The following is a 26,383-nucleotide window of genomic DNA, read 5'->3' on the forward strand; positions in this document are numbered from 1 at the left end:
TGGCTGCTGCTTTACCAATTGCTGCTTTATCCTTGCTCTAGTCTGCCCTCCATATAGATAAGATTGATTAGGCCACCCAATCATATAATTGACCTCGCTTCCTGGCAATACTCAATTTAGAGTGAACCTCTGTTTCCTTAACCTTCCCCCAAATTATCTAGCCAAAGCCCAAAGCCCACCATAATGCATTCTTTCTAATGCCCTCATTCTAAGATGCCCTATGGCTCCCATGGTGTGCTTACTCTCTTGCTGCATCAAGTAGTAAATACCATGTATTCAACTAGGTGAGTCCCTGGTAGTCTTTGGGTGAAGAATACTGACACATGCTAACCTTTTGTCTGTCAGATTTTTTTTTTCTTTTTGGTGACTTGGAGTTTGATTATGACATTTGTTTGCATGCCTGTGAGTTTGTGGTTGCCTTAGAAAAGTTTTATTTTTTTTCTTTGTGATTTTTCATCTTTGGGTTATGATTAGAAAAATTCTTCATTCTACATTTGTGAAAATTTCATGTATATTTTTATCTAGGTGGAGTGGATGAAGAGAGTGGGGTCCAAGGGTGAAGGGAAACAGAGAAACATGAATTTGGGGGGAAGTATGGGGAGGAATAATAGATAAAGAACTTTAAGGTGGTAGAATTCTAAGGCTTATGTCTTCTGTTTTATAATTGTGTAATTATGCACAGGGCCTACAAGGTGTTTTATATATGGAGCATTCAATAAATACTTTCTCGTGGGCTAAGTGAAGACTTATGTGCTTGCTGATATTTACCAGGTTAACGAAAATGACATCAAGAGTCTCAATGTAATATAGACAAGAATTAGTTTCAATGATGGATATTTTTGAATACTGATGACTTTGAAGTGATAGATTCTGTTTTTGCTAATGTCTGTATCCTCTAGATATTAAAATACATATTAATTAAACTTTCTTGGGAGTGCTGTATTTTAAGAATATGTCTAAGACCCATATGGACAAATCTATGGCTTCCATACAAAGATAATTTTAATGTATTTCAATGTATAAGCCATACAATATCTTCTTGAGGTGGGAGATTGAAAACTAAAACACTCTAGATATGCTCTGTCGAATATGATAGCTACTGGTCACATATGAATATTTAAATTTAAATTAAAGAAAATAAAAATTCACCTGCTCAGTGACACTAGCCGCATGTCAAATGCTCAGTAGCTATCTACCATATGGAAAGTGCAGATTTAGAACAATTTCTTCATCACAGAAAGTTCTATTGATGCTTTGTGGGCCTCAAATAAGGTGTATTAGACCCATTTAAAACCAAAGGGCCAATATTATTTCTCATACAGACTGCATCTGATTTCTTTCTGGGATATGGTATGAACAAAACCAAAATGGGTCATGAATGAATTTTCCTCTGGTGACTTCAGGCATAAACTCTTCCCAGTTCTAACAGGGAAACAACTGTCCTCCAACTCCCTCCCTAGACTGAGGCACTCTCTGGCATCAGATTTCTAGGGGGTGAGTTCTCTTTTAGAAGAGCCAAGGGAGAGAGCCCTAAGCAATGGTTTGGGAGGCAGGGAGTCCAGCTCAGGGAGAGGGTTTCCGAGATGTGAAGAGGAGGCAAACAGGTGGGTGCCAATTTGTAGTCCCCCTGGTTTACTCAGAAGAGCAGTTCTCAAAGTGTGGTCTGTGGAACCCTTGAAGTCACTGAGACCCTACCATGGGATCCGTGAGATCAAAACTGTTTTCATAACATTACCAAGAATTCACTTACCTTTTTCACCGTGTTGACATTTGCACTGAGGTAAAACTTAGCAGGAATAGAGGCTACTTGACGAAACAGCAATAGTGGTTATTGTATTCTTCACCACCATTTAATTGGAGAATAAAAAAGCAAGTTTCACTGAAAAAATACCTGGGTGTAGTATTAAAAATTATTAACTTTATTAAATCATCATTCTTGAGTCCACATTTTAGAATATCTGATAGGAAATGGAAAGTACATACAAAATACCTGTGCTATGTTCTAAAGTACTGTGTTCCAAGGAAAATAATTTTTCTAAGTTGACCTAGCCTCTTTTTTATAGAATGCCATTTTTACTTTAAGAATGAAGGACAAAGTACTATGATGATTTAGAGTTAGTTATTTGGCATAATGAATGAGTTATTTGGCATATTAGACTTAGTTAATTGGCAGTATTTATTGCCAGTGATAAAATATAAGTTCTCATGAGAAAATGAATCTTGACAGTTCCCAGTACTAACAAACCATTCTATTGGAAACTGTGGTAATATTAACAAATATGATTTTTTGATAATCTTAACTAAATGTTAACACTGTAAGATGTATACAGTTTGGTGAAGCAATGCATTACTTTTAAAAATCATGCATCAGTATAAGATTTATTCAGTGCACAAGATAGACCTTTGGATTCTTATACAGAAAATTTGGAAATATTCAGTGATAGTTTCAAGTTCCAAATTGCAAAATAACCTTGTGTAGTTTTAGTGTAGCATCAAAGATGAATAACCACAATTATCTGAAAACGTTTTATTTCCCCTACATATTTGTGTGAGGCTAGATTTTTTTTTTTCATATACTTCAGTCAAAAAGATTCAATGTAGAAGCAGATATGCAAATCCATCAGTTTTCTAATGAGACAGACAAGAAAAAAGACTTGAAAAAAATGTAAAATCTAGAGGGAATACTTCTCACTAAACTTTTATTTTTGAAAATAGTAGTTTTTCATAAAAATATATATTTTGAACGTAACGGGTTATTAATATTATAATTGAATCAATATATTTTTTTAAGATTTCAATTTCTAATATGGTAAGTGTCAACAGATATAACCCACATAAGTGAAATTATCTTTGAGGTCCCAAATTGTAAGCGTGTATAGAAATTCCGAAGCCAAAAGTTTGTACGTTGCTGACTGACACAGCCCCTGGGCCAGGACTCAGGGAGACAGGGTAACAAAGGGTGCTCCATGCAGGAGGAGAGGAGGGCTCAGGGCGAAGCTCCGGGTTTCTGAGCAGGGCTTTCAGGGTCTTAGGCCCGGAGACCGGTGTCCGGGCGCGGGAGGCAAGCCACCCGGGATTCCCCGTGTCCCCGGGGTTTCACTTCTCCCTCTCACAACCTGTGTCGGGACCTCCTGCCTGGATACTCATGACGTGACCCCAGTTCTCACTCCCGTTGCGTGTCCAGTTTCTAGAGAAGCCAATCAGCGTCTCCGTGGTTCCGGTTTCAGGGTTACTCTACCGACCTGCCAGGACTCAGATCTCTTCTCAGACTCCAATGGTAAGGGCTTTAGGAACCCAACCACTCCTCCTGCTGCTTTGGGGGTGGGGGGCGGGCAAGGACCCCTACCCGAGACCAAGACCTGGGCGGGCCTCCGCAGCGGGGAGGAGCAGGGGACCCTCCGCTGCGGCGCAGGAGCCGGGAAAGGTGCATCTCGCGGCAGGCGGCCCAGCCCCAGTCGCCGCCCGCTGATCTGCGTCGTGGGGAGAGGATTTGGGGCCTGGGGTGTTGTGGGGCTAACTGGGCGGGTATGAGTGCAGGGGCGTCGCTAATATCAAGGGCGGGGCCAGAGTCTCACAGCACTCTGGTGATTTGTGGCTGCGACCAGGGGCCTGGGCCTGATAGGCACTTCCTCCCTGTGGTGTGAACAATCCTTCTAAGACCCCGCCTGCATCGCCCTGAACTAGGACCTGAGCTCCTGGACCGCGGTGGACACTGCAGCTCAGATCACCCGGCTTGGTGGTCCGTGTGGTTTGGTGGAAGGCTCCACAGTATCTCGAGAAAGAGAAGGCAGAGCTGCAGCGCACAAGTGCGAGGGGCCATGGGGCCTCCCCAACCCCTCCTGGATCTCCCCCGCTGGCCTCTCATAAGGCGGGAGGGAAATGAGCATGCCGCCCTGTCCTCGGCTCCGGAGAGGGAAGAGGCCTCTGAAGGGTCCAGGATTTTGTACCAAGAGAGTGACTCTGAGGGCCAGCCCTTCCCTCAGGACAATAGGTATCCAGTCTCTCCAGGGATGGAGAGGAAGACAGCCCCTGAGGTCAGCGTTTCCCTTTGACCCCCGCAGCAGAATGGGCACTCCGGGCGACTTTGTCTCAGGCCTTGTTCTCTGCCTCACACTCAGTGTGTTTGGAGGTCTGACTCTAGCTTTTCCGAGCTACTCGGTCTCACACAGAAGTCATGTTCTCCAACTCAAGAGACCTGGAACCTCTTACTCTGAGCTGTCTCAGCCTGAACTGAGAGCTATCCAGATCCCCAAGTCAATTCTTCCTCACCTGAACTACAGATTTAATGCAATTCCAATCAAAATCTCAGCAAGTTATTTTGTAGATATTGAAAAACTGATCTTAAATTTTAAATGGAGAGGCAAAAGACCCGGAACAGCAAACACAACACTGAAAGGGAAGAACAAAGTTGAGTGGCCTGACAGTGCTTAATTTCAGAACTTACTATAAAGCTACAGTAATAAAGACAGTGTGGTATTGGGGAAAGAATAGACAAATAATTCAATATCCTGTTCAATGGAACAGAATAGAGAGCCCAGAAATAGTCACATAAATGTAGTGAACTGATCTTTGACAAAGGAACAAAGACAATACAATGGAGCAAAGATGGTCATTCAAAAGTGGTGCAGGGACAACTGGACATCTATGTGCAAAACAAAAAAAAAAGTATCTAGATATAGAACTTACACCCTTCACAAAAATCAAATCAAAATGGACCACAGATCTAAATGTAAAATGCAAAACTGCAAACACCTAGAAGATAACATGGTAAGTTAAAAACATGTCTACACAAAAATCTGCACATGGATGCTTATAGTTTTATTCATAACTGCCAATACTTAGAAGCAACCAAGAAATCCTTCAGTAGGTGAATGGATAAATAAACTGTGGTATATGCAGACAATGGAATATTATTTAGTGCCCCCAAAAAATAAACTAGCAAGCCTTGAAAAGACACGGAGGAACCTTAAATGCATATTATTAGGTGAAAGAAACCAATCTGAAAAGCCTATATGCTGTATGATTCCAAGCATATGACATTTCAGAAAAGGCAAAACTATGGAGACAGTAAAAAGACGTGTTGCCAGGGGTTGGTGGATGAGGAGAGGAATGAGTAGGCAGAACATAGAGGATTTTTAGGGCAGTGAAAATACTCTGTGTGATACTATAATGATGGACACATGTCATGATACATTTGTCCAAACCCATAGAATGTAGACTTCCAAGACTGAACCATATTATAAACTATGGACTTTGGGTGATCGTGATATGTCATTGTAGGTTCATCAATTGTAACAAATGTACCACTCTGCAGGGAGCATTGATAATAAGGGCTGCTAAGCATGTTTGAGGGCAGGCAGTGTGAAGGAAATGTCTGTAGATTCCCCTCAGTTTTGCTGTGAACCTAAAACTATTCTACAGAAATAAAGTCTTAAAAAATATGTGAAAGAGTATTATCTAAATATCTACTTACAAATCAATAAGAAAAAATCCATGCACATGCTCTTCTATGTGCTGTAATCTCCCTTCTTCTGAAGGAAAATGATCATGTAATGAACATGGTACCAACGGTGTCAGCCTGAGTCCCTGAGTGACTGCCTGGAGCAGACAGTGCTGTGTCCCAACCTCCCCCACCAACACACTGCTCAGTTAGAAACACACCGGGCAGCTTACAGGCAAAAGTAACCTTCTATTTTGTGGAGTCACAGAAATTTGGAGGTTTATTTGTTATAACATCAATTTACCATAATAAATGTATATTCTGACACCAATAGCCAGGGTCAGAGCACTGACTCACTTGAGAGAGAAGAGAAACTGAGCTTTGTATTGTTATATCAAGTTGAGATTAAAGTTTTAACAGGATTGATTTTTAAAATACTGCAGTGAGAGTGTTCAGTAACACAAAGTGCTACAGCATTAAGTAACATAAAGTAATATCAAAGTATATGGCCAGGAAAATGTTAAAGGACCCACTATTTAGTAGGAAACAAAGGACAAAAGCCGCGTTGGAAGCTATTAACAGAAAAGGGGAAAAAAGTATTTACAGAAAAGGGATTAAATAAATTGTTACACTTGTTTAGTGTAGCAAAATGACATAGCAAAGTAGCAGCCAGAAAAACACCAATAAGTTGTAGCAATATCCAGAAGAGAGTAAAAAATGTAAAGGTAATATCGGAAATAACCCTGTCCTACCCTTGGAAATGTTTGAGAGGATCTTCGCAGGTGCTGGGGAGCCTGGTGAGCAGGCTGCAGTGAGACTGGAAAATCAGCTGAGACCTGGAGCTAGCTGCCCTCAAGGCACGTTCCCTCCAGCTTTGTTAGAGAGGAGAGCTGGGTCAGCAGATATGAACTGACTTTTGGAAAAAACAGGTCAATGCCGGGCCCTGAGCTCCAGAGGCTCCCACTTTTAACCGGATCACTTCTTCCAACCAGACCTACTGTTGTGTCGTGGTAGCAAAGATGTTTCTGCCTGGCTGTCCCGGTAAATACGCAGAGCATTTGGGAGCATCCTCACGCCCGGACACTGGCCATGGGCATATACTGCACCAGCCCAAGTGTATCCCTTCCATGGGACAGTGACAACGTGGAATCAGTTGTGTTCTGACACTTCTCTGCTTATGAATTCTCCTGACTAAATCTCGTTCATAAAGGCACCATGTGGCACCGTGGTGCTGCGCCTGTGCGCCTTTGGGTGACATTTGGTTTACATATTGAAGGGCTTCTCCAGGACTGTTCTGACCCCAGCTACACCATAGACTAACCCCAATCCTGATGTAACAAAGGGAAACCCAGCAGCATTTCCAGCCTAAGCATCAGGCTGCTTAACATCTGTGAACAAGGATGTCACTGCAAGACAGGAGGTTTTCTTGCTACCAGCAGGAAATGAGATGTATTTTAAGAAGAAGGGATTTTTGTTTGTTGGCTTTTTGTCTTGAGAGGACCACACTCAGAGGAGTATAGACCCACAGGAATGGTTACAGCTGAAGGAAGCTGCCTCATGTTTTTCAGAAGGTGTCAATAACTCAGTGTCCCCATCTTTTTCCTTCTCTATCTCTTCCCTTCTCCCTGTACTTTTGGCCCATCAGTGATGACAGCCATGAGGAGCTCACATCCTCAAGGGAGCAACTGAGGTCCAGCATCACAGTAAAGTCTACATTATTGTGACAGGACTCAGTTGCAAGTTAACAAAACTCATGTCAATCTAGCTTTAGCAGAAGAGATTAACATAACATGTTGATTTCCCTGGGAAGGCAAGGAGTGAGTCTAATTTGAAACGTGATTGGATCCAGGGACTCAAACTAGTCATCAGATCTCAATCTCTCTTCTCTTTCTCTGTTCCTGGGGGAAACAGCCAATGTGATTTCTAATCCCCTCACATTACCCACCTTAACAACTTAAGCAGAAAGAGAAACATCTTTCTCACAGCGTCCATTTATAAAGTACTGAAAAAGAAAAATTACCATTGGACCAGTCCCTGTTGCTAAGTGGATGTGGTACAATGTGGTAACCTGATTGGTCAGGCCTGGGTCATGTGATTTCCTTATCCCTCAGTCCATTATATTTCCTAAGTTATTTAAGGCTGTGCTGATTATTAAATTAGGTAACTATTGAACACAAAGACTTCTGTAAATTCTCAGATCCATAAGAGAAATAGTGAGAACATTAACTATTAGAACTGTTGGGTTTCTTTTCATTGGCTTTTCTTTATATTTCTACATAGCTTCTTGCCTCTTCCAAGCCCCAAATTGCCTAGAAGACTGGGCCACTTTTCTGGGATCTTAATTATGACCTATATTCCAGTGGGTTGAGCGCAAAATCCCTTTGACCTGAGTATTGTATATACCACTGATCTCTGCATTCTTGGCTGCAGCCCTGTGAGATGCCACACATTTAGGTGGTTGCCAAAGTCCGCTTTACAATAAGCACACTTCTGAGATGTGATCCCCAGATCACGGTGTTCATGCACTTGTGTAATCCCCACCCTTGGAGCATAAGCTGGACCTAGTGACTCACTTATAATAAACAGAATACAGTGAAGTGATAGAATTTTATGATCACCAGGGCACAGGCTATGAGGGACCTGAGGTCAGCTATCCAAAAATCAGCTGTTCAAACCAGTTTCTGCTCCTGGCTAGGACAAACACTCCTGTGTTCTGCAAAGAGGACAACAAGTGAAGAAACAAAGACTCCTAAATCTAATACCTGGTGAGCCAAACACTCCCCCAGGGAAGCCCCATGGCTAGAAAGATGAAGAGGGTAACAGTCTCCAATGTCCCTGTCTGCCTCCTCTGGCCCAGCTCTCTTCTCCAACTTAGAATAATCTCCTAGGAGCCCACAGAGGTGAATACCATAAATAAATCTCTGCTCATCTCCAGAACAGACCACCACGGCCACATGCCCCTGGGAAGTCCTATTCTCTCCATATGTATTAACTCAGCGTGTGCAGCAGAAACGCAAATAACAGTGGTCTAGCAGGATGGAAACTTGTCTGTGTCTCCATGACAGGGAGGCAGTTCCAAGGCTGGTTGGTGACTCTGCATCACAAGGTTGTCCAGGCATCCAGGATCCTATGACCTTTCCTCCTCTGCTGTCCCTGGGATGCTGCCCTTATTAGCATGACCCAAAGTACCTAAGACCATGTCATTGGTCCATGAGCAAACAAGGAAAGCAGGAGAGGAGGGAAGCTTCTCATTGTCCATCTCCATGAGAGCTCTTGGGTGACCAGGCACATTGTCAGTGAGCAGTAATATTTTGAAAGGACTCTTTTCTTCTGAGAAGTAGGTCTCAATATTGGGCTGAAAATACTGAGTCCACCATGTTGTAAACAGAAAAGCTGTCATCTAGGCTTTGTTGTTCCATTTATAGAGCACAGGCAGAATGGAGTTAGCATACATCTTAAGGGCCCTAGGATTTTTCTGAATGGTAAATGAGCATTGATTTCAACTTAAAGTCGCCAGCTGCATTAGCCCTTAACAAGAGAGCCAGCATGTCCTTTGACGCTTTGAATCAGGCATTGGCTTCTCCTCTCTAGCTATGAAAGTTCTAGATGGCAGCTTTTTCCAATATAAGGCTATTTCGTCTACATTGAAAATCTGTTGTTTAGTGCAGCCACCTTTACGGATTACCTTAGCTAGATCTCTGGGTAACCTGCAGTTTTTACATCAGCACTTGCTGCCTCACCTTGCACTTTATGTTACAGAGACGGCTTCTTTCCTTAAACTTTGTCAACCACCCTCTGCTAGCTTCAAACTTTTCTCCTGCAGCTTCCTCACCTCTCTCAGCCTTCATAGAATTTAAGAGAGTTAGGGCCTCGCTGTAGGTTTAGAATTTGGCTGAAGGGAATGTTGCAGCTGTTCTCTCCAGGACCACGCCAACCTTCTCCATACCAGCAGAAAGGTGGTTTCGTTTTCTTATCATTTGTGGTTCACTGTTAATTTCCTTTAGGAATTTTCCTTTGCTTTCACAACTTGGCTAACTGTTTGGCACAAGAGGCCCAGCTTTCAGCCTATCTTGGCTTTTGACATGCCTTCCTGACTGAGCTTAATAATTTCTAGCTTTTGATTTAAAGTGACACGTACAACTCTTCCTTTCACTTGACCACTTAGAGGTCATTATAGGGTTATTAATTGCCCTAAAGTCAATGTTGTTGTGTCTCAAGGAATAGGGAGGCCTGAGGAGAGGGAGAGAGACAGGGGAATAGCTAGTCGGTGGAGTAGTCAGAACAGACACATCATTTATCCATTAAGTTTGCTGTCTTATATGGGAGTGGTTCATGTGGCCCCAAAACAATTACAATAACATCAAAGATCCACTGACCACAGATCAGCATAACAAATCTAATAATAATGAAAAATTTGTTTGTAATAGTGTGAGAATTACCAAAATGTGACACAGAGACATGAAGTGAGCAGATGCTGTTGGGAAAGTAGCACCAATAGACTTGCTCAACGCAGGGTTGGCACAAACCTTCCATTTGTGAAAAAAACGCAAGATCTTCAAGATGTAATGAAAGAGGCATATTCACACAGGTCAACACCAATTATTTAGTGAAACTTTGTCTAAAACTGTAGGAAGGGAGGGGCGAAATCAAAGTGTCTATTTCAGCTCCAGAGGGGAAGGTTTCGCATTACAGTGGGTAAAATTGTTGTTTCTTTTCTCTTTTCGGGAGTTCTCCCATCTCTCCCAGGCTGACCACTCTGTGTTGCAGGAGATAGAAGATCTCAAGCAAAACTCAGGCTTTTCCTCCCACTGTTCTTTACACAGTATTGTGATCACCAAATTCCAATGTGTGGAGATTTTCCCCACATCCCCATTAACTCAATTTGGATTCTATCTACTAGAGATAGTATCAGATCCCACAGGCTAGATGCTCTGTCTTGCAAGACTGTCCCCCTTCCTAATATGCCAATCGCAAGTCCAGGTTGTTACCTATGTTTCTGATTGTCTATAAATTGGATGTTCTAATGTTCCCCAACTTGGGTTCAATTAATTTGCTAGAGCAGCTCACAGAACTCCAAGAAACGTTTTACTTACTAGGTTACTGGACATAACTGATGACCAGCCAGATGGAGGAGATGCACAGGGCAAGTAAGGTATGTGGGAAGGACTTGGCGGATGTCCTCTCAGATTGCATCATTCTCCCCAAATCTCCATGTCTTCATCAATGCGGAAGCTCTCTGAACCCCATCATTTTGGGTTTTTATGGAGGTTTCATTACATAGGCACAATTGATTAAGTCATTGGCCATTGCAACTGATTAAACCTTCAGCCTCTCTCAGCTCCCAGGACATGGGGGATGGGGTGGGACTGAAAGTTCCAACTTTCTATTAACATGGTTGGTTCTCCCGGTCCAAAAGTCAACTTTTAACATAGCAAAACACACCTTTGTGGCTCTCATCACTTAGGGGAGTCTAAAGGTTTTAGGAACTGTGTGCCAGAAATGAGGACAAAGACCAAATACATGCACGCACACACACACATCCCCACACAAACACACACACACACACATATAATTGAAGTATAGTTAATATACAATATTGTGTTAGCTTCACATACATAGCAAAGTGATTCAGTTGTATATATATATATATATACACACACATACATACATATATACTCTTTCAGATTCTTTTCCATTATAGGCTATTATAAGATACTGAATATAGTTTCTTGTGCTATACAGGCAGTCCTTGCTGTTTATCTATGTTATATATAGTAGTGAGTATCTGCTAATCTCAAACTCCTAATTCATCCTTTCCCCTCAAACCTTTCCCCTTTGGTAACCATAAGTTTGTTTTCTATGTCTGTGAGTCTGTTTCTGTTTTGTGAAGAAGTTGATTTCTTTTTTTGTTTTTAGATTCCACACAAAAGTAGTATCATGTATTTGTTTTTCTCTGCCTGACTTACTTCACTTAGTATGATAATCTCTAGGTCCACCCATGTTGCAGCAAATGGCAATATTTCATCCTTCTTTATGGCTGAGTAATAGTCTAGTGTATGTGTGTGTGTGTGTGTGTGTGTGTGTGTGTGTGTGTGTGTATACACCACATCTTTATCCATTCTTCTGTTGATGGACATTTAGGCTGCTTCCATGTCTTGGCTATTGTGAATAGTGCTGCTATGTGTGTTGGGGTGCATATATCTTTTCAAATTAGAGTTTTCATCTTTTCCAGATATATGCTGGATCATATGGTAACTCTATTTTTAATTTTTTAAGGAAACTTCACATTGTTTTCTATAGTGGCTGCACCAATTTACATTCCCACCAACAGTGTAGGAGGATTCCCTTTCCTCCACACCCTCTCCCGCATTTATTATTCTTAGACTTTTTGATAATGGCCATTCTAACATGTGTGAGGTGATACCTCATTGCAGTTTTGATTTGCATTTCTCTAATAATTAGCAATATGGAACATCTTTACATGTGCCTGTTAGCCATTTGTATGTCTTCTTGGAGAAATGTCTATTTAAGTCTTCTGTTCATTTTTTGATTGGGTTGTTTGTTTTTTGATATTGGGGTGTATGAGCCATCTGTATACATTGGAAATTAAGCCCTGGTCAGTTGCATCCTTTTGGAAATATTTTCTCCCACTCAGTAGTTTGTCTTTTCATTTTGTTTATGGCGTTCATCGTTTTTTAGCATTTCAATCTCTTATCAAAGTATTCCTCCTATCCTTTTTTATCCTTTTTTTTTTTTTTTTTTTTTTTTGCCATTTCAAACAAGTTGGTTTAATTCCAGGTGGTACAGAATTCAGGATGGAAAAAAGACAAGAACACATTTTGACAGGATTCTGGGCTGGGTTTATGCTGATTTCACAGCTAAGGTAGAAATGATTGAGATGAACTGAAGAGAAGATTAGCCACTGTTTGATTTTTTTTTTTTTACAAAAGTTTATTCTTAAATGTACAATAGGTTCCAAGACAACACTTCATTCTAGCTACAGGTGGCAACAGATGTTATGGCAGGGAATCCAGATGTTAAAACAGGAATGGAATTAAGGATCATCATTGCCTCAGGCACAAGGAACAGCTTACTTTTTGCCAGATTTCTTAATTCCACCTGTGGCCAGGGGACCCTTCCCCGCAGCCTTCGCTTTTAGCTCCTCGAGTTTCTTCTGCTCCTCTTTCTGCTTCTGCTTGAATGCCGTATCTTCCTCGTCCATCTCCTTGGCCTGCTTCTTGGGCTGCTTCAGGGGCTTCTTCTTGCCACCTTCCCGGCCAGACATGGTGCCTGCCGCCCCTTCCCCAGACCCTGCCCCTATTCATTAATTTTATTCCTGAGCTCTTATATTGCCTTTCTGAGTTTTCTTGTAGTTTGTTGAATGTCTTCATGACAGCAATTTGAATTCTCTATCAATTATATCGCAATAATCCACGACTTTAAGTGTGACTTCTGGAGAATTGTCGTTTGCTTTTTGTGGTACAGTGTTACTGTGGTTCTTCACAGTGCTTGATGTCTTGTTCCTTTGCCAAGCCATTTGAAGCAGGGAACACATTTCAGCTTGATTCCAACAATTCAACAAATTAGAAAATAGAGGCCTTTCCTTCTCTTGTCCAGTAGGTGGCACTACAACATGGGTTTTGGGTTATCTTGTGTTACCTTTTGTTTGAGAGTTGGCACTTTCCACCCTCCATCACCTCTGCGAGAAATGTGGTCCCATGCCCTCTTTATTGCTTCATGTGCCTCCAGGGTCGTTGGAGCCTTCTTACAGAGAGTGTCGCTGGCGTCGCTGCCTGGTGAACAGGGATAGTGGGCTCTTCCCTCATGTCTGGGATCCCCTAATTCCCCGGTGTCACTGCTACAGGGAAGAAGGGGATGGGGGATTTGGGGTCCTGCAGGCACTTATGCCTTGTCCTGTGTTGTAAGGTTCTCTGTTGCTGCGAGTGGGGTGTTGGGACGCTGAAGTCACGGGTTTCTCAGTAGCTGGTGGGTTGGGGTCCCAGGACCCACTCCATTGGCTGCCTAGGTACCTGGGGCCCTGGGCACTGCTGTGGCTGAAAGGCTGGATTCCTGTGATCACCTCCCTGCTACAATGGGTGTCCTAGGGCTTCCAGCTCAGTGGCCACAGCTGGGGACCAGGATCGGAGGCTCTGCCTCTGCTTTTCCCTGGGTTCTGCCTCCTCCATGGGTTCCAGACCACCCACCTCTACATGTACATTGTGTGGAATTCTCTGGAGTCCTAGTGTGGTGGGCAGAGTCACCTTTGTTGTGTTGTGTTTGTTCACTGGTTGTGGATGGAAGGGGAGAGACTGAGGCAGCTTTTTCCTCCTTCATAAGGCTGATGTGTCTCCTCCAGGTCACAGTCTTTTGTCCAAAATCACCTGATTCTGCTCAGCTGGAGGTGGGGCTGAGCTGCAAACTGTGGGGCCCTGGGGAGCCTCCCTTGACCCACGACCCCAACCCTCGGTCATCAGGCAGGGCCAGAAATTAACTTTGGATCCAGGACTACAGGACATGTAATTTCAGGGTCTGGAGGTGTCTGGAGACAGGCCTGAGGGATCCAGATAGCAGATCTCTGTCTGTTAGGTCCACAAAAGGGAAGAAGAGGCAGGACGCCGGGGTCCTGGGCTCTCGGGACTGGGGAGGAGGCGAGGGAGTCCTCGAAGCTTCAAAGAGTGGAAAGTTTGATGCCTGCACAGGAGAAGGGTCCATGCTTGGTGTCCTTGGGTACAGTGTTGGGACTGCTGGGTCCTGTAGGTCTTGAGAGGGGGCAGATGGTTTTCGTGTTCTTAGGGAAATGTTCAGGAAATACCTGGGCCCAAACTCCTGGCTGATCTTGTAGCCACTGAGGTCTCGAGGCTCCACCCCACGTCCTGTCCTCTGCTCTCCAGGAATGACCTCCATGGCCACCAGCTGGGCAGGTCTTTTCCAAAGCCCCTGGGGCCAGTCTTTTTGGCACAGTGGTCCCCACTGTCTTAGCAGATAAAGAGACGGTGTCCAAGTAGCCCAGGCTGTGAGCTGAGGACAGGTTCTCCCTTGATTCTCCTCGCACTCAGCATCCTGTGTGCAGAGGGGGAAGTGGGTACCAGGAAAAGGGGTATTTCTCTGCAAGAGAGGAATTTCTTTCATCACCTCCCTTCTCTCCTTTACCCTTTTCCCTTTCTTCCATGTGTATTTGAGTCGCAGCATACCTGTAAGGACAGAAAATACCTAAAACTTAAGTAGAGTTTACTATCAAAATATAGAGCTAACACCCGTGTAATGACCATCAGGGTGAAAACTAGAACCTCTACCAGTGCCCAGACCAGGAACCCCTGTGCCTCTCCCGACACAGACCCCAACCCTCCTGCACACGTGGCCACTGAGCTGACCCCTCCCCTCTCTTCTCTGCTTCTTCCTTCTCCAGTCCTGTTGGCCTCCATCCCCTACTGTCGTTGTTATGGAAATGACAGGCCAGCCAAGAAACAAGCACCACTCGGAGGGTTGGAGTACTCAGATTTATTACACCGGCGGGCTCAGAGGGGCTTCTGCTCCTAAGCTCTGAGCACCTCCACGACGTGCACATGAGATTTTATAGAGTTAAGTACAAGCTTGGCGTATTCGGCCAATAGGCATGGAACAGCTTTAGCAACATTATCACAAAAGTAGAGGCAGTGAGGCAGCAAACCAACATTTCAAGGCCAGATATGTCTCTTTGAAAATCCAGCTGGCTAGCAAAAAATGAACAGGGAATCAGCAAACCAACACTTATTAACTTAGATTTACGAGTTAGCCCAGCAGAACTCAGATCAGTAATCCAACACTTGTTACACTTAGATTTGTGACTTAGCTTGTTAGCCCAGCTGGGCTTTTCCTTCACATCATGATTTCTTCCTTGTCCTCACTTGTCAAAGAGCCCTGTTACCCTGGGGATCTCCCCCCCCCCCATCCCCTTCCACACCATCCTCGGGATGGAGGTTCCAGAGTTGATTCCCTGGAGCAAGAGCCTACATCCTTGTTGGCAGCAATGGAAACAGGTGACAGGGACTTGCGGTTCAAGGTATTATCCCAGGAGATTGAGGGCATCCAGTATGTGTGTGGGGTCCACCTTGGACCTGGGATTCAGCTTTTACGGTTCTCGAGATCTGCTCCTCCCTGAGGTCAAAATCCTTGGTAACTCAATGGGGAGGAAAACATCTATGTAAGCCTGTATTTTGTGAAATAATTAAGATTCTAAACTTGGATTTTGGTAATAATGTATCAGTGGATGGGTCGCCCCCTTGGATGCACAGCCTTGTCTCACTGCTGAGAGCCCAAGGAGACCCTGGGCAGGTCCCTGGTAAGGTCAAAAGGGAGCTCAGGTCTCCTGTCATCATCCCTGTGGCCACACGAGGGCGCTGCTGCTCTGCGCTCTCCTATTCAGGCACAGCCCGGGGAGCGAAGGGGCTGTGGTATGAGTCATAGGCTGACCTGGAGATTGGACAGCAGTGGGGGATGAGGATGCTTTCTGAGTAGCTCTGGGGTCAGGCTCGGGGGGTGGGGCAGGGGATGGAGAAGAGGAGAGCCCTGCAGCCCTGCCCTGTGTCTAAGCTTCCCATCTTCTCTCTCCACAACACACTTTCCTTTCCTTGACGAAAACACCCTGGAAAACTCAAAGTCTGTATTGTTTCTTCCACTCCCTCTTTGTTTCCGGCGGATACTAAATTTTTTTTAAATTATACTAAGGTCTAAAATTTACAAAAAGTAGTAAAGTTAGTACAGAGTTACTGTATATCTCACCATCAGTTTCCCTGTGGGAACATCTCATATGACGACCATACATTTGTCACAGCTAATGAAGCACACTGATACATTATTACCAAACTCCAAGATTTATCTGGATTTCATTAGTTTTTCTTTTTTTCTGATCCAGGGTCCCATTGAAGACACCCCATTATATTAAGTCCATGCAGCCTCTCAGACTTCCCTCATTTTCAATAACCTGTATGTTGTGGAGAGGACTGCTCAGGGATATTGTAGACTGTCTCTCTTATTTGACTTGAGTGACTGGGGCAAAGGGTTTGGGGGGAGAAGACCACAGACATGAAGTAACATTCTCCACACATCGAGAGTGTGTGCTCTCCACTTGATTATCACCAATAAGTTCACCTCATCACCTGGCTAAGGTACATGTCCCAGGTTTCTCTTTGTGAACTTTTCCTTTTCCTTCCCCACTTTCCATACTGTAGTCTTTAGAAGGAAGTCACTATGTGCAGCCCACACTTGAGGGGCACTCTGCTGTAAACATTGGTGTGCAGGTTTTCTAAAAACATGAGTTTTCAGATGAGTTTTGTAAGTACTGGAGTGATCAGCAGAGGGGATGGTGAGCCTCTGTGTAGCTTCATGAGAAACTGCTGCCCGTCCCTGCAGTGGCAACGCTGCTTCGTGTTCCTGCAGCAGTGCCGGGGGGCTTCTGCGGCTCCACGTCCTGCTCAGCGCTTGGCATCTCCTGTTCCTGGATTCCAGCTGTTCTCATACGTGTGTGATAGGATAACATCATTGTTTTTATTTGCACATCCTAATAACATATGATGTTGACCATCTTTTCATATGCATTTACATTGATAAATCTTCTTTGATGAGGTGTCTGTTCAGACATTTCTGCATTTTTAAATGACTTATTTTCAAAATGTTGAGTTTAGTGTTTCCATGTATATTCTAAAACAGGTCCTATATCAGATATGCAAATTTGCAAATAATTTCTCCCTGTCTGTGGCCTGCACTCTTTTACTGAGGTAACAGTATACATTCAGATATAGATAAAGTTTTCTGGGAGGAGAAAGAGAAATTGCTAAGTGCAGTGGTTTTTGAGCAGAGGACTTGGGTGACTGGCGAAACGTGGAGACAATATGATTACTTACGTTTTATAAATTCTTGAGTATCTTTTGAATTCTCTTCTGTGCAATGTTTTCAAAAATATATTACATTAAAATCCGTGCACTCATAAAGTACTTAACATGTATCTTCAGCTCATGTGTCAGGACGCACATTCTGATCCTCTACTCCAGACCCATCACCTGTTGACTGAGCTCTTCTGCCACAGAAATTCCATTACTGAAAAAGATAGGCTGGATTGTATGGACAATTCTCCCCACTGAAAATAGCTTAAAAAGCCATGTAAAACACAAAAACTGTCTTAAATGCATCAAAGAGGGGACAAGGTCCTAATAAATGACCACACCCCCAAAGAAGAGAAGGACCCTCTTTGGCCTCCACAGAGAACATGGTCCTGAGAAAAGGAGAAAAGCCTCCGTGAGTTCACTGCTCAGAGCCCACGTATGGATCCCGGCACATCCAGCTCTGCGCAACCCCCACCCTTGACTTCTTCTATCCACCTGCTTTTACTTTTTAAAAATATAAACAAAGCTTTTTAATTCTGATTATGATGTGTATGTGTATTGCATTACATAAGATATAATGTATATTCACTGTAAGACATGTTATAAAGTGTTGAAAATGAAAAATGACGAAGTAAAAAGAACTGTAATCCTCAGACAGGAGATATTTTGTTGCATTTTCTTTTACTTATTTATATACATCTTCCTGCTGCTGCCCAGGTGCTGGAACTTTCTAAGTTGATGCGCACAGATCTCAGTGGCCCCCACCTGCACTCTCCAGATACCATTTCCTGAGTCAGCTCACTCTCTCACCTCCTAAGAGGGCTGTCTCTCACTTCCTCCTCCCTCGTCAGTCCCCTCCACTCCCTCCCAGTCCCTATCCTTAATGGTGGACTTCTTTTTTTCACTCAGAAAATGAAAGAGGACTCAGGTGGTAATGACATCATCATCCTCCCGCACTCCTGCATCTGCACCTGTATCCTTACCTTCCCACCAGTGATGATGGACGGTCCCTCCTGCTAAGGCTGCCCCTCAGGGAGGGTACAGGGTGTGGCTCCTCCCTCCCCTGTGTCAGCAGTTTCCCACTCTCTTCTGCCTCCTTCGTTCCTGCATACAGCTGTCATAACTCCTATTAAAATTAATCAAACAAATCTAAATAAATCAAAACAAAATACTCCCATAAACATCCACCACTCTTGTCCAAGTTTCCTCCCAACACCTGCCCCATGTCTATGACTCTCCTTACAGAGCAATTCCCAAGTCCATCTCACACCTACTGGGTTGTCCTCTTATTTTTAGAAAATGGATATATGCACGTGGTTTTAAGAAGTAAAATACTTCTACAAGACTTGATATCCAAGCAGATGACTCAATCTTCCATGTCTCCCCAGCTCTTGAATCTCACAGACTATCTGATTTAGTTCTTTTAGCTGATTCTCAATTATGACTTCAGTGCCTCTAGACAACATGCTTCTTATAATACTCCTTCTTTGTTTTTCAGTTTTACATAACACCTTTAGTTAATTGGTTCTTCTTTCACACACCCCTGTCCTCCTATTATAATTATAATTTATAATTACAAATGTATCAATATTTAACTTATACTAGCTCAATGTGCAAAATTGGTATGATTATGATGATGGAAATGCCAGTCACAACTGAGCATTTAGTAGACTATGGTTACTTTTATTTCCTTGAATGAATTATTTATTGTCCCTGGAATAAATAATAGTTTTGTTGTACTTATTTTAAACCATCCCCAAACTCTCCCCAGAATCTAGTGTTCGTGAACATCTTTGAGCACATCTGATATTCTATCAACTTCCTCTCTGCACAGACCTGTCCCACAGCCCTCAGTCCTGCCTCGTGTGGAAGGGGTCCCTGCACACGTTGGGCAGGGCTGACGTCCTGGATCTCCTTCATTTCCTCCCAGGCAGCCCTCTCCTTTCCTTATTTGGCTCCCATGGGGACTGGATCCCATGTCTTCCCTATTGTTTATTTTCTCCCTCATTTTCTTCCACTTTGCCTAACAGTATCCTGAGGAAGGGAACATGGAAAGTGAAGCACTGTAACTCTGAAGGGCCTTAGGCTACCCTAGGACTGAGTCACATCTTGACTAGATATACAACTCTCTGATGGAAATACTTACTTTTTCCTCAAAATTCAGAATGCATTGCTCAATGTCTCCTAGCCTCCAGGCCCAGGTGCGTTGCGTCTTATAGTTTCCAAAGTCTCTTCTTTTCCAGTCTTTTCTTAGATTTCACTGTGATGGGCCCTGGTGTGGGTCTGTTTTCTTCTAGTGCACTAAGAATTTGTGTAGGCCGTTCAAGATGTAAATTTTTGTCTGTAAACTCTGAGAAGTTTTCTTGAGCTTTTTTTTTTTTTTTATCATTTCCTACTCTCCATTATTTTTGAAACTTGTATTTGTAATTTGTTGAAATGTCATGACTGACAGACATATTCTTACGGGTCCTCTCTCCTCCTTGCCATTACTTTTCCATCTACTTACTGGGAGCATGACTGTAATCTTTCAGTTCATCTATGGAATTATTCATTTCTATGATCATATTTTTAATTCCCAAGAGCTCTTTTTCATTCTATGATTGTATAGAATTGTATAGAATTCTGTTTTTGTTTCATATTCCATTTATTCTTTCGAAACATCTTTCAGGTATCATTGATAACAGCAGCAGGGGACCTGCCGGGACTCCTGTTATCTGCTCTCATGGCATCACGAGCTCTTCCTCACAGCAATTAGCACAGCCGTGATGTGCATCTGTCTCGGTCATTTCTGTCCCTCTCCCGCACAGCAGAGCCTGTCTCCCATCAGCAGAGGCCTGTTACTCTCCTCCAGTGTCTCCAGATCATGATGGAAGGTGGCCTTGAAATAGATGCTCCTTAACCTCTCTGAGTCTCCTTTCCCTGTCTGCTCAAAGGGATCACAGGCTGGGTGCCTCATGGGTTTGCTTTGATAAATAAATTTGACCCTGTACGTAAATCACATGGAATGACTGCCTGAGACATAGTCAGAGCTCCTCTATTCATAGTGAACATCATGACAGTGATTGTAACATTAGGATTGTTCCCACTCTTTGCTTCTATAAACCACAATTCAAGATACATCCTTGACTATCTATTTTTGAGAACATGTGTGATTATCTTCTTGGGATAAATTTCTGAAAGAGAAATGTCTGGGTTTCAATGTAAAAATATTGAAATTATTGAGACATTTTGCAAAGTGACCTTTAAGATTTCTGTACCAATTTTCAATCCCATCAGTCTTCTCAACAGTCTGTTCTCCCTCAGTTCCTGTCAATCCTCCCCTCATTCACTTTCATCTTTGCCAAGATGATAGATTTTAATTCATACCCATTTCTTATTGTACATTTTCATTTTTGTTTACATTTATTTATTACTAATATATGAGTTTAATATTTGCATTTCTTCTTTTCCAAATTGTTCTGTAATATTCTTTTTTTGGGGGGTGTAGTTATTTTAAAATATTGAATTCAAGAAGGACAAACCAGCCTCCGACCACAGGAATTGGTCTGACACTTACATTGACCTCAGTGTTGTCAGAAGCGGGGGCTTTTGCTCCCCACTCGGCCAGGTTATTCTGCTGTTGACATAAGTCATCTCAGAGAACATCGACATCAGGCAGGGACATCTGAGACCATGATACAGTGAGACAAGACAAGAGCAGGACATGATTCTAAAGACAGACCACATAAGGCAGCACTGTGACCCTCACAATGCACCAAACCTCTCCCTGTGCTAATACAGCGACCACTGCTTCTGTCCAGGTACAGCTGTATTCTTGCTCTAGTCTGTCTTTCCTATGGGTGAGATTCAATCAATGCCCAGTCAAAACTATTTTCATAGCATTACTAAGATATTATTTGCCTTTTTACTATGTTGACATCTACTTTGAGGTACAGCTTAGAAATAATGGAAATTATGGAAGCAAACTGCAATAGTAACTATTTTCACAACTGTAGGAAAAAAACAGGTTTGCTTTAAAACGTCCTAATTGAAGAATTAAAATTATTATCATTTCTAAATCATAATGCTTAAAACATGTTTTAAAAAATCTTCTATGATGACAAGGGACATGCACATCAAGCACTACTGCTACATTTCAAAGTACTGTGTCCCATGTGAAATCATTTGTGTGAGCTGAACTACGCTGTTTTATGAAACACTTACTTGAAAGACTGAATGACACTGTATAACTTAGTAAAACAATGTATTACTTTTTTAAAATCTTCCATTAGTACAAGAGACATTCAGTGTGTAAATTAGGCTTGTGAATTTTAATGTAACAGATCAAGAAATATTCACTGATAATGTTTCAGGTCCACTTTGGAAATAACTTTTGACAAACTACCACTTGTGTGGTTTTAGTTTAGTATTAAAGAGGACCATCCACAATTATCTGAAAAGGTTCTTAAAAATGCTACTCTTACATATGTGTGAGACTTCAACCAAAAAAAGAGTAAATGCACCAGCAAACATGAAAATCCAGTGGTCTTCTAATGAGACAGACTAGAAAGAGACTTGAGAAAATGTAAAAATGTAAAAAGATCCACTCTTCTCACTACCGTGTTTAGTTTGGGAATTTTGAAAATATTAAATGCATGGCTTATTAATATTATTCTCAGTAAGTTAATACAAAAATTTAAACTATTATTCCTACTATGAAAAACATTGATAAATGTAGCCACATGCACAAAATTATCCTTGGGGTCCTCACTCATTTGTAAGACTGTGTAAGTATTCTGATCAAAATGTTTTGAAAATCACAAACTTACACAGACGTGGGCCGGGACTCAGTAAGACGATGTGACAAAGAGCTCTCAGTGCAGGAGGGGAGGGATCAGGGCAAAGTCCCAGGTACCCAGGAGAGCGTGGCTCTCGGGTTTCACCGAGGAGGGGTCTCGGGCGCGACGCTCAGTGCTGGGGGTTCCCCAACTCCCCGGGTTTCACTTTCTGTCTCACAACCTGTGTTGGTCGCTCCTGCCTGGACACTTGTGACGCGATCGCAATTCTTAGTCCCATTGCGTGTCCTGTTTCTAGAGAAGCCAATCAGCGTCACCGTGATTCCCGGTTATAAAGTACACGCAGACTCGCCTCCACTCAGCTTCTCCTCAGACTCCGAGCAGGCGGGTCATGACGCCCCGAACCCTCCTACTGCTGCTCTGGGGGGCCCTGGCCCTGACCGAGACCTGGGCGGGTGAGTGCGGGGTTGGGAGGGAACGGCCTCTGCGGGGGAGGAGCGAGGGGCACGCCCGGGGACAGGAGGGCAGGAACCCGGGTATGGTGCGACCTCGCCGCCCCCCGCCCAGACCCATCACCCCAGCCGGGTCCCGGGTCCTCGCTCTCTTGCTTCCCGCCCCCCTCTTCTCTCCCATCTGATCCCGACACTTCTCCACCCGCCGCCCCTTTTCCGTCTCAGACGCGCCCTCCTCCCCGCCCATCACCTCGGACCCGGGACCCAAGGGGTTGGGAGGGTCGGGCCGGGTCTCACCCATCCCCGCCCACAGGCTACCACTCCATGAGATATTTCGAAATTGGGGTGTCCCGGCCCGGCCGCGGGGAGCCCCGCTTCATCACCGTCGGCTACGTGGACGACACGCAGTTCGTGCGGTTCGACAGCGACGCCCCGAATCCGAGGATGGAGCCGCGGGCGCGGTGGGTGGAGCAGGAGGGGCCGGAGTACTGGGAAGGGGAGACACGGAAAGCCAAGGACATCGCACAGACGTACCGAGTGGACCTGAACACCCTGCGCGGCTACTACAACCAGAGCGAGGCTGGTAAGCGACGCGGGCCCGGGTCCAGCTCACGACCCCCCTCCCCAGGGACGGGACGGGGTCTCCGAGTCTCTGGGTCCGAGGGTCACCCCGACATTGCGGGACCCGCCCGGCCCTCGACCCGGGAAGAGCCGGCGGGAACTTTGACCCGGTTTCATTTTCAGTTTAGGTTTAATCACTGTGTGGGGCGGGGCGGGGTCAGGGTCTCACACCGTCCAGAGCATGTACGGCTGCGACGTGGGGCCGGACGGGCGCCTCCTCCGCGGGTACAGCCAGGACGCCTACGACGGCAAGGATTACATCGCCCTGAACGAGGACCTGCGCTCCTGGACCGCGGCGGACGCGGCGGCTCAGATCACCCAGCGCAAGTGGGAGGCGGCCGGTGTGGCGGAGCAGGAGAGGAACTACCTGGAGGGCGCGTGTGTGGAGTGGCTCGGCAGATACCTGGAGATCGGGAAGGAGACGCTGCAGCGCGCAGGTACGAGGGGCCGCGGGGCCTCCACGGCCTCCCCTCGGGCTGCAGCTCGGATCCCACGAGGAGAGGAGGAGGGACCCCGCGGGAAACCAGCCCCGGCTTCCTGCTGCAGAGGGAGGGGTCCGCCCAGGTCCCCGTATTCTGTACAGGAGAGTGACTTGCCAGGGACCCGACTTCTCTAAAGGACAGTTAGGAAATACAGGCTCTTTCAAGATAAAAAGGGGGAGACGGTGCCTGAAATAACTAACCCGCGGTGCCCTTTGACCCCGGCCGCCATCTTGTGAACCAGGACCTTCTCTCTCAGGCCTGTTCTCAGCCCGAGGCTCTGTTTGGATCCTGACCCAGCTTTTGTGAGATATTCATCCTCCTCCATTGTAAACAGGACTCTGCATTCACCCTCTTTCAGACCTGGAGCCTCCTGTCTTGTCTTTCATTCTGATTCTTAAACATTCCAAGGACTAGGAGATACTCCCAGACATCCAGGTGCAGGCTGGTGTCCCGGGTTTGTGCTTCTTTTCAAACCCATCATCCTGTCCAGTCTCAGGATGGTCACCTGATGCTGCGTCAGTGGCCCATGGAGGTAACCCAGAGTGAGAATTTTCTGATTCTTCTTCCTCAGACCCTCCAAGGACCCATGTGACCCATCACCCCACCTCTGACCATAAGGCCACCCTGAGGTGCTGGGCCCTGGGCTTCTACCCTGCGGAGATCTCACTGACCTGGCAGCGTGATGGGGAGGACCAGGCACAGGACATGGAGCTCGTGGAAACCAGGCCTGCGGGGGACGGGACCTTCCAGAAGTGGGCGGCCCTGGTGGTGCCTCCTGGGGAGGAGCAGAGATACACGTGCCACGTGCAGCACGAGGGGCTTGAGGAGCCCCTCACCCTGAGATGGGGTGAGGAGGGACACGGGGGTGGAGCTTCTTCTCAGGTAAACAGAAGCCCTTCTGAAGACCTTCAGCAAGGCCAGGACTCAAGCCTGAGGTCAGGGTCCCTTCCCTTCTCTTTGCAGAGCCATCTCCTCAGCCCACCATCCCCATCATGGTCATCATTGTTGGCCTGGTTCTCTTTGTGGTCACTGCAGCTGTGGTGGTGGGAGTTGTGATCTGGAGGAAGAGGCGTTCAGGTAGGGAAGGGAGGGGGAATTGGATGTTTCTTGTCTAACCTGGGGGGTGTCAAGCCCAGTAGAAGTTTGGCTGCCTCGTTACTGGGAGGTAATATTCACAGACACATGCTTGCCAGTCTGGAGCTGAGTGCTAACACTTTGTAAAGCAGTTATGAAAATGAAAGATGAATTTTCAGCTTGTTAATTCCAGTTGGGGATCAGATTCCCAGCAGTCAAAGGTCAGATGGATAGACCCCCATTGAGGACAGACCTCAAGAAAGTAGTTGGTCCAGTCCCCAAACATCTCTTCCTTCATGTTCCTTTTCCTGGCCTAGATTTTTGGTCACAGTTCTGGAAAGTTCTTTGTGGTCCAGGACAAGGGGGTCCTCTAACAACTCAGTCTTCTCCCTGGACTCTCACAAAATGTTTTCTTCTGACAGGTGAAAAAGGAGGGAGCTACGCTCAGGCTGCAAGTAAGTATGGCGTGAGTGTGGTTCCTGAGACCCTTGTGATGGTGGAGTCAGGAGGCCATGGGGGGAGCTCACGCCCCTGAAAGTTCCTTCTCTAGTTTCTCTCCTGTGGGTTCTGACCACGTCCTGGTTTTGTTCTCCCCCAGGCAGTGACAGTGCCCAGGGCTCAGATGTGTCTCTCACGGATCCCAGAGGTGAGACCCTGGAGGGCCTAGACTGGGAGAGGGGTTGGGGCAGAGGGGATGCCCTGGGTGTGGGGATTCTCTGAGTGGGACACTTTGAGTATGTGGGGGGCTGTTGAGAATGTCAGCACTTCCATGACTGACCTGAATTGGTTCATGATTCTTTTCTTTCACAGTGTGAGACAGCTGCCTTGTGAGGGACTGAGTGATGCAAGATGTGTTCACGTCCCACTTTGTGACTTCAGATCCCCTGACTCCTGTTTCTGCATCTGCACCTGAATGTGTCTGTGCTCCTATTAGCATAATGTGAGGAGGTGGGGAGACTGGCCCACCCCTGCCCCCCACACCCCTCCCCACCCTGACCTGTGTTCTCTTCCCTGGTTGACTTTTCTTTTCCAGCAGAAGCAGGGCTGGGCCGTCTCCATCCCTGTCTTAATTTTGTGTTGCACTGAGTAATAATGTCTTACTTTCCTAATGAAAATAAACCTAGATGTGAATTTTTTTCTTGTAATTGTTGCCATGAGCTGTTGATGAAATAATAAAGGTGAGGATTCCTAAAATTTGAGAGGAAATAAATGGAAGCACTGAGAACCTTCCAGAACCTGCGTGTTTGTTGTACTGAGCCTGTTGCAGGGCGGACAGAAGGCTGTGAGCAGGGAGTGTGGCAGAACTGTGCCCAGTCAGTGCTCAGTTCCTTGTGGGCTGTGAAGGGGTCACTACTGGGATGGGTCATCTTCTCTGTTCCTGTGTCCCTGTAACTTCAGTAGAACCTGGTCCCACCAAGACCTGTGATCACAGAGACTCAGAAGTCACCTGGGCCTTGTCCTGTCTGGAGGACATTGACAGCGAGGGCTTCCTGTGACCATGTCACCCTAGGCTCAGGAGAAAGTCCAGCCCTCAGCCCCTGTCTTTTTTTGTGTGTTTCATATTTTGCCCTTTTAGGATTTTTAAAATTATGATGTTCTCTTTCATGTGTAGAATTCTGGCCTAATTCTGCTCTGGGTGTCTCCCATCTCTGACATCAGGAGGAGTCATTTTTGCTTGTCA

At 45.0% G+C, this 26,383-nt stretch overlaps 2 protein-coding genes and 1 long non-coding RNA gene across 9 annotated transcripts; 1 reads left to right on the forward strand and 2 right to left on the reverse strand.

The window, feature by feature from the left end:
• Positions 1 to 3,353: 3,353 nt before the first annotated feature.
• LOC106730534 (saoe class I histocompatibility antigen, A alpha chain-like) lies at positions 3,354 to 25,934 on the forward strand. 7 transcript variants are annotated; one of them, XM_032463485.1, is made up of 8 exons: positions 22,386 to 22,528; positions 22,839 to 23,108; positions 23,308 to 23,583; positions 24,200 to 24,475; positions 24,592 to 24,705; positions 25,125 to 25,157; positions 25,301 to 25,348; positions 25,513 to 25,934. In XM_032463485.1, the coding sequence occupies exons 1-8, from the start codon at positions 22,465 to 22,467 to the stop codon at positions 25,515 to 25,517; spliced, it is 1,086 nt and encodes a 361-aa protein (XP_032319376.1). In that variant the 5' UTR covers positions 22,386 to 22,464; the 3' UTR covers positions 25,518 to 25,934. The 7 variants fall into 7 exon arrangements, 4 of the variants coding, with proteins under 4 accessions (XP_032319377.1, XP_032319376.1, XP_032319375.1 ...); XR_004313737.1 differs by having other exon boundaries at positions 22,404 to 22,528; positions 24,200 to 24,510; positions 24,569 to 24,705; XR_004313738.1 differs by having other exon boundaries at positions 22,404 to 22,528; positions 24,200 to 24,510.
• On the reverse strand, positions 12,371 to 12,768 carry LOC116658365 (translation machinery-associated protein 7). The gene has a single exon (XM_032463505.1). It carries the CDS (start codon positions 12,723 to 12,725, stop codon positions 12,531 to 12,533), a length of 195 nt encoding a protein of 64 aa, XP_032319396.1. The 5' UTR covers positions 12,726 to 12,768; the 3' UTR covers positions 12,371 to 12,530.
• On the reverse strand, positions 15,878 to 20,024 carry LOC116658366. The gene is made up of 3 exons (XR_004313747.1): positions 19,445 to 20,024; positions 18,282 to 18,424; positions 15,878 to 17,512 (listed from the first exon to the last, which is right to left on the reverse strand). It is a non-coding gene; the product is annotated as an uncharacterized LOC116658366 (long non-coding RNA).
• Positions 25,935 to 26,383: the final 449 nt, after the last annotated feature.

Source organism: Camelus ferus, chromosome 20 (assembly GCF_009834535.1).
Source record: "Camelus ferus isolate YT-003-E chromosome 20, BCGSAC_Cfer_1.0, whole genome shotgun sequence".
In the NCBI taxonomy this organism is placed as follows: Eukaryota; Metazoa; Chordata; class Mammalia; order Artiodactyla; family Camelidae; genus Camelus; species Camelus ferus.

Bases quoted from the DNA above. Each gene is read 5' to 3' on its own strand.
- LOC106730534 (XM_032463484.1), top strand. From the start codon at position 22,465: ATGACGCCCCGAACCCTCCTACTGCTGCTCTGGGGGGCCCTGGCCCTG. The intron at 22,529-22,838 runs GTGAGTGCGGGG...CCCCGCCCACAG, and splicing joins CCTGACCGAGACCTGGGCGG to GCTACCACTCCATGAGATAT. The intron at 23,584-24,199 runs GTACGAGGGGCC...CTTCTTCCTCAG, and splicing joins GGAGACGCTGCAGCGCGCAG to ACCCTCCAAGGACCCATGTG.
- LOC116658365 (XM_032463505.1), bottom strand. From the start codon at position 12,725: ATGTCTGGCCGGGAAGGTGGCAAGAAGAAGCCCCTGAAGCAGCCCAAG.